We start from the raw sequence: 7,881 nt of genomic DNA on the forward strand, positions 1-7,881 counted from the left end.
AACCAGACTCAATTTTTTAGAAGTTAAGACTCAACTTTCTAAAACAAATTACTAAGAACTAAAATAATTCTATCACCACAATTCTATGCTATCTCTTAGCAATTCCGCGAGCAAATACATGCACTTTACAAATCGCTGTATGCCCAACGCCCCACAGACAAAGAACTGCGCAGTTAACCGAGAGAATCGAACGACTCGATCTTCCACTGGAGGAGGGTCATGGGCGGATCCAGAGGGTGGGTCCAGGGGGTCCGGACCCCCCCTTTTTTACCCCCAAAAAGGGAAAAAATCGAAAACATATAAAAGATCACCTAAATATATAAAAGATATAAAAGATCACGAAAAGATATAAAACATATCCACCAAACCCCCTCCCCCCTAGGTCGCAAACGTGCCTTAGACACGCCGCATTAACTGTCTTCGGCACCTTTTTAAAACACCAGAAAAATTAAGCAGGAAAAAGTGCCCTTTATTTCTTACTGGACCCCCCCTTTTTCAAAAAGCTGGATGCGCCCATGAGGGTTGCACAGCGGCGTACCTGTGAGAGTAGTAGAACCCCACCTCCTCCATCAGCACACACACGAGCATCTCAAAGAGAACCCACTGGAAGGTGGGCAGCTCTCGGCCATAGCTGAAGCCTCTTAGCTTCATCAGATGGAAGAGGACGATGAAGACAGGTCCTGCGATGACAGTCTGATTGAAGAGCACACGGCCAATAGCAGAGAGAAGCCTTTTCTTCTCAACCTGGAAGTGAGTATTACGGATCAGTCGCATAGTGATATAAGGAATAGAATTTTCACGGCAACGCCTTAACTACGTAATTTTGCATACGTAATCTACTGCAAGTTCTGTAGACAACCAGGCTTATGAAGCAGTGGTAACATTAGGAGGAAATCTTTGTAGCTGATAACTCACTGGGGCGTTCTTTTCCGGCTGAATCTTGTAACGTAGAAGGAACTCTGGTTTGCCAGTTAGGTCAAGAATAATCAGAAGAATGTTGGCTGTCCAAAAGATTGTCATCGTCCACACAAAAGTTCCTGAAACATTGGCCAGGCAATATATATATCTATATATATAAAGTCAAGAGCGTATACAGTAGGAGAGCGTACAACGGTAAAATGGTGAAACCATGTTGCAGTATTAGTCGAATGAAAAACTCTGCTCGTTTTATTTTGACAATTCTTTGCAGTATTATTGATCAGCTGTCCTACCTTGTTAATATAAAATAAACCACTTGTCGCTACGATGCTCCTATGCTGAGATAATGAGCGGTGAAAATCTGGTATTTTCGCCGAAAACCGACTCGAGAGCAGTGTTTACTGCGACTGTCTCTTGCTTTGTGGCCAGTGTATTGCTTCCGGTCACCACTGTGTAGCGCCATGGTAGCGCTGACTCACGTCAGCACTACAGAGATTATTATACATCCAGCGTGAGGTGGGCACAGGTGGGGGTCATCACTATGGCAATCAATAACAGACGTCATTCATTCCATTTGTCAATCATTAACGGAAACACGCGAGGTTTCCCGAAGTTATCTCAAAGCGAGAGACAGTCGCAGTAAACACTGATCATGAGTCGGTTTTCGCCAAAAATACCAGATTTCCACCGCTCATTATCTCAGCGTAGGGGCATCGTAGGGACATGCGGTTTGTTTTATATTAACAAGGTAGGCCAGCTGATCAATAATACTGCAAAGAATCGTCAAAATAAAACGGGGAAAGTTTATTAATTCGACTAATACTGCAACATCGTTTCAGCATTTCACCATTGTACGCTCTCCTTCTTTATACGCTCTTGATAAAGTTGTTCAGCTGACTTTGTGTGTACTCGTGCAACTAGAGAACTACGTAGCCTAGCGGAAAACTGAAGATATATTCAGAATCACCACGTCTGGGAGATGGTTCTGGCTGAAAGTGAAACTAACATTTAAAAAAGTTAAAAAGTCAAAAATTAAAAATTAAATTCTATTTGTCAATAGATGGTGGTGTGTACAGCCTAACATCTCGAACGTGTTAATCATGCTCTGTAACCATAACGCCCCAGTAGCCGAATGGATCAAGCATCGGACTCCTAAACCATTGATTCTGGGTTCAAATCCCACTTTGGGAAATTCTTTACTTTTGGACTGTTTAGCATGTACTTCTGCCACTTCCCCCTTAATTTCAAATTTTTTTACTACATTTAAACGTTTAGTAAAAATCCAGAATAAACTTAATAACGGGTTAATAACACATACATGACTGCATTGCAAACAACGAAATAGTCTAATAAACACCCCTCTTTGCCTAATACCATCACCCCATGCGTTACTGTAAATGTGCAGTCATTTACAAGTGACCTTATGAATCATTAGATTAAAGCCTGAGGACAATGCCGCTTCAGCAAAATAAAGCGAAACGCCAATAAGTGCCGATTGTAAAGTCCAGGAAAACATTTATTATTATACATATCTAGTTATCTACTATAAAACCACGTTTATTCTAGTGTGATGTACGAACATTTCACTATTTTTCCAGGTTCTCTTTTACTCATGATATCGGTCGTGCCCACACATACAATTCACTGTGTTATGCAACGTTATTGGAAAGTATTTCTCGCCTGGACACGAACTAGATATAATTACAAGTGTGAACGAGGAAGCAAACCCGTGAACATCGCTACACATCGCTATGCATCGCTATGCATCGCTATGCATCGCTATGCATTGCTAGGCATGCTATGCACGATGTAACACCAGCTGTAGCCACACCCAACTCACCTATGAGTGTTAGCCTGTACTCATCGCCCTCAAACCAATCATATATCCTGCCACTGGCCTTGCCAGAAGTCACCTGAAGCTCCCAGCACTGCTGCAGATGCCTGCAAATTTATATATCAAGTTTAAATTTGATGTCAATTCGATCACCTACTAGCCGAATGTAGGCTTTTTTCATTTCTAAAAAAAGTCTGCGGCTGGTAACGAATCATCGGAGTCTTCGGACTGACGTCAACTTTAATATTAAACGTGACATCTCATCATCACGCATTTTCAAATAATAAAATCAGACAAAATACATTTTCAGCCAATTTTTACTGCAGTGCAGTTCCTCAACGAATTTGGTTACATTCCCAAACTTACCAGGTCACAGAGTTCCTGAAAGCCACTAGAACGACGAAGGAAGTTGCCTATCACAAAGAAATCTTGCGGATTGAGTCTATGAAGCGAGACGGCGAGGTGCTCTGGCGTGGAGGAAGGGAGGTTCTCAGATTTCTCCTCTCGCTACTTCCAGACTCCCCATTGGGGTGCAGGTTGGCTCACACTCAGTCATCTTGCCACGCAGATATTCACAGCTGTAGTTATGTCCTGCGTGAGAATACGAGACATACACACGTACGTGATATCGTGGAACTTGCGGATTCCTTCTGCACGGCTCGAGAAACGAAAGGCAAGTGACTTACGCTTGACGAAGTCCAACCTTATGGCTAAACTGTGACGCTCACTTGTCCAGTCTATATAAATAGACATTGTGCTGTCACGAATCAACAGTAAATTTTGTCTTTGATGTTGTGATGTTCTAAATCATGTTATCATAAACTGCCAGATATGTGAACTGGGTGCATGATATTTTTATCTAGAGCTCGTTGCTGCGCAATTGATAATCTCATGTGGCTATCAAGGACACTAATAAACTGTAGTGGATAAATGACATCAGCGAATCATACATTAACATATAAATTTAACACCGGCACGCTAGTGAGAAAACAATATGGGAAGAAAGTGGATAGAAACTTAGTGCACAGCGTGTAAGTCACATTTCATTGATGCAGCGTTTACAAGCCAGTAAACTATGCCATTCTCATTCCTCATTATGAAACTAAGATGGCGCTGAAATGTCTGGAAATAACCTGTATCATCGTGCGTCACACGGCGTGTTTATCTTCAAATATACTAGATAACATATGGACATTTGGGCACTATTCACCCTGGTATGGGCACCTGAGTTCACGCCCTAGTGTCTCTATAACATTAACGAACAATGATTTTATTTCAGCTTCGACTGAGAAAAAGGCCTCTGTAAGCTAATCGTCTGTGGTGCTGCGTTTATATCAGTTTAATATATCAGATTTTTTACAAGTACATACTGACAAGCGGTGTGGAGGTTTCATAAAAACTTTTGGTTTTGTCGTACTCTACCAATAAAACCCTTTATCCATTAGTATTATCCACTAAAGTTGTTATTTTGTTTTGCCTGGTCCAAATTTCTTCATTAATTTTACTTTCCGTCTTTGTTTTTTGTTTGCTATCTCGCATATCGGAGTGCGAAGTTTATTTGAAGCAAAAACAACAACAACGAAAAAGCATGTTAAGCTGTCACATCATGAAAACTAGTAGTTACGTAACATAGAATTGTTAATGGACTGCCTAGACTTTGATATCAAACTGCTATATTATTCTCGGTGTTATACAGGTGGAAAACTTGTTGGGTTAAGCGAACTATAACTTATATTGCGACTCAGGGTTTCCACAGGATTTTAGAAGCATTTCGTAATAATAGATGGAAGCGGAGCCGCACGGGGGCGTTGTACCAATTACAGCCAATCACATTACTATTATAAGGTCCCCAATACACAGGCTAAACTCAATCAGTTGATGAGCAAATACGTGAAGCTGTGAAATACTGCATGACTTGCCTTGGGATGTCAAACAGTAAACAGCTGCTGGAAATGACAGACGTCAATTAGCAATTAATGCCGCATTGACAGACAGTAAGCTGGAGGGGTGGTGTGCCAAAAATAACTATCAGGCGCTCTGAAGGCTGTCACTGTCACACTCGACATATGCTTAAAAGCCTTTAGTGAGAAACCGGTGACTACTAGTCCTCAATGACATTGCTCGGATTGTCGCTATAAATACAATCCTTTGAATCTCCGCACTCTTTATCTGTGACACCATGGATGCAACTCAGTTGCAGATTCTGTATATATGCAGAGCATTCCGAAAGGCGACACTGGTGCAGCTAATAAATACTATGCATACCTTTAGCTACAGTGGCTCTCATCATGGCTCACTAACATGAAACTTTCTTCAACTTCGCAGCCCGAGGCAGCTGTGATAAACGTCTGACACGCAATATAGCTATTTAAATTACCTTCTCGGCTTCTATTATGTGGCAGTCGTAGAGCCTACATGCCAACAATACATCTTGCAATACATGACATCGCATGATGAGGCAAACTACTCCTTACTCCAGAACAACTGAAATAGAATCACAAAACTACTAGTACAACTGAGACTTTTGGACTTTGACTTGCAAACACATTCTCACAGGCACTTGGGGCATCTCAATAATAAGATTATACCGAATAAACAGCATTGCATAAATTACTAAACAAAACTTTTAATGCTTTATTTACTGTTTTTCACCTAAAAATCCATGCAAATTGCTGTTCAACATTAGTTACTGAGTGCACTAAAGTGACCAACACGCATTCGAGTACAAACATTTAAAAAAGAGATATATATAGTCTCCTTTCTTGTTTTTGTCAGTTTGTGCCCAGTGCCAAAGCTTAGCTGTGTCACTATGTCATGATTAATAGCCAATAAATTGTGCCATAAAATTTATATAACCTTATGATATTTTGGGCCGAAAATATCACGAATTATAATAAATGTTAGGACACAATTTATTGGTCCATATCATGTGAAGGCTGATGCCAGATTATGGCCCACATCACTGATAGCCAAGGTAAGTCTAGCCTCGATATACCGTCATACAAGATTAGTCTTCTAAGTCCAGGGGGCCTTAGATGACACAGAAGAGACAAAATTCATCAAAATAGACAGATCAACACTACAGCGACCACAGAAGTAGAAAAAGCTTACATTTGCACATTAACCTAAAGAGGAGTAACAGAGAATTACAAAATGGAATGACAAAACCGAAGAAGGTCTAAAACATTTAAGGAATCCTTTGAAATGGTACATGTCAGAAGCAAGTGATTCACGCTCAGTATGATGCGCAGTGCTAGGAATAGGCCCTCATTAACAAGTACAGAGGGAATGCAATCTTACTGACCATGATAACTTTTATGAAGGGTTAAAGCTTTAGCAGAGAGAGAGAGCGCACATAAAGGAAGAGGCGCACCAATAGATCTGAATCCAAAAACACCTCTTTATGCTGACGGCAGATAGATGTGAATTGCCTAACTTGGAGCAGTTCTAAAGATGGCCTATTAGGTGTGCCAGCCTAGCGAAGCATATTCTATTATGGTGAGATAATATAGTTTTTAAAAGCAGGCATCGGAGTTTAGAAGGTCGGCAAGGATAGGATTACCGCGGTACAATAGCAAAGAAATGAGAATGACGCAGAACCTCAATCCTTCGTTAGCATCCTAGCATTAGTTTAGCAACTCATTTGCGTACAAAGAGCGTCGAGGTCTCTAAACTTAGGATTAAGCATGAGAGCTTTTCCACAAACTGACAGATCATATACGATCGGATCCCCAGAGGCATATAAGAGCTGCGTACCGGGTAACATTTGCACATAAATTGCACGTCGCACACTTGCGAAAATGAATTGGGGACAGCTCTCTAATCCTTGTAACCAATATCAATCAAGGTCTGCACTGCTGAGCACACATGAACAATTGACATATAATTTCTAATGTTTGTACTTGTGTATAAAACTTTATAACTATTATAATATCATTATAATGGCGACACACACACTCGCAGCGACGTTAGGTTCTTATGAATGGAAAGTTTGATTACTAACAGTGACACAACAGTGGAACTGTAAATTGAGAGGTATGCAAGGTAACCTGAATTAGAGTCGCTGTTGCTCATCAGGTCTATGTACCCCAGGAAGCTCATCGGAGGCTCCCTGGTAACTATCTGCATATGGTTATGAAAGTTAGGTGTTAGGTTAGAGGAGTTAGGCCGTAGGTGACTCTCTAAGACTGCGTTTACTACACGTTAGAGTCACTTAGTGGAAGGTAGGCGACGGTACGGAGCTCCTGCAGATAGTAGCCCCAGGGTATCGTTCCGAGCATATCGCAACCGTACCCAGGGTACCTCGGCGATAGGTACCCAGCGGCCTGGGACATATTGACCCTCTCAGCGGTAGTACTGAGTACTAACTAAGCTACATACTAGTAGTAGTAGCTAAGTAACTACTATAAATGTTTCAGTGAATTGTGCGCTCATCTATTATTTTCAGTTTTTACTGACTCTGTTCCAAGCTCCCAAGTGCCAGTGTTCTTCATGATCACCTAACATATACACATGACTACGCGTCTAACACAACATATACTAGTTACGAGCTATAATAATTATGCTGAAGAACGTGAACATACAATGTAGACAACTCTGGCTAAAATTAATAACAAAACAAGGAGGTTACCTTGACGACTTGAGAAGTTCTATCGTGGTTCTATTCTTGCTTTTGTCGTCTTTCTTTCGTTCGTAAAACGTACACAAGGCGCGCTGAAGTAAAAGAGCATACCTGTCTAATGATGCGGTAATGACAATGACAAGGCATAGGATACTAATCTGGTTAAATTCTGCTTTTAAATAAGTGGCACGCAGATGATTATACTTCAATATTATTGTCACGCTGCGGATACCACAAGCAATTTACAAGAGAATCAGACTTCAATGCTCTGAAGCGCCATAAGTACCAATATCTCCCCTACGTAAATAAGCGTGACAGGCACACCAATGACTGAAAAATCTCACAAACCTAGATCAGCCCGTAAATACAAAATTAACAAAATTAGCGCCATACAATAATGTCAACAATCACATTACAATTACAGTAACACATTACAACATTCAACCTCTTCATAAATATACTAGGGCCTGTGGCACTGCTCCCTCATAGTACATTGCTACACTAACCT

General features: G+C 40.9%; 1 protein-coding gene across 2 annotated transcripts in view; it reads right to left on the reverse strand.

The window, feature by feature from the left end:
* The window catches only part of LOC106807753 (fatty acid hydroxylase domain-containing protein 2-like), a 22,305-nt gene that overhangs the window by 7,158 nt on the left and 7,266 nt on the right, over positions 1–7,881 (reverse strand). For both annotated transcript variants that reach the window (XM_014810204.1, XM_014810205.1), the window contains 2 exons: positions 916–1,037; positions 539–744 (listed from right to left, as the gene is read on the reverse strand). In XM_014810204.1, coding sequence (XP_014665690.1) covers positions 539–744; positions 916–1,037 — 328 coding nt within the window. The remainder of the gene's footprint in view (positions 1–538; positions 745–915; positions 1,038–7,881) is intronic.

The sequence above is a fragment of the Priapulus caudatus genome, unplaced genomic scaffold (assembly GCF_000485595.1).
Source record: "Priapulus caudatus unplaced genomic scaffold, Priapulus_caudatus-5.0.1 Scaffold232, whole genome shotgun sequence".
NCBI lineage: Eukaryota > Metazoa > Priapulida > Priapulimorpha > Priapulimorphida > Priapulidae > Priapulus > Priapulus caudatus.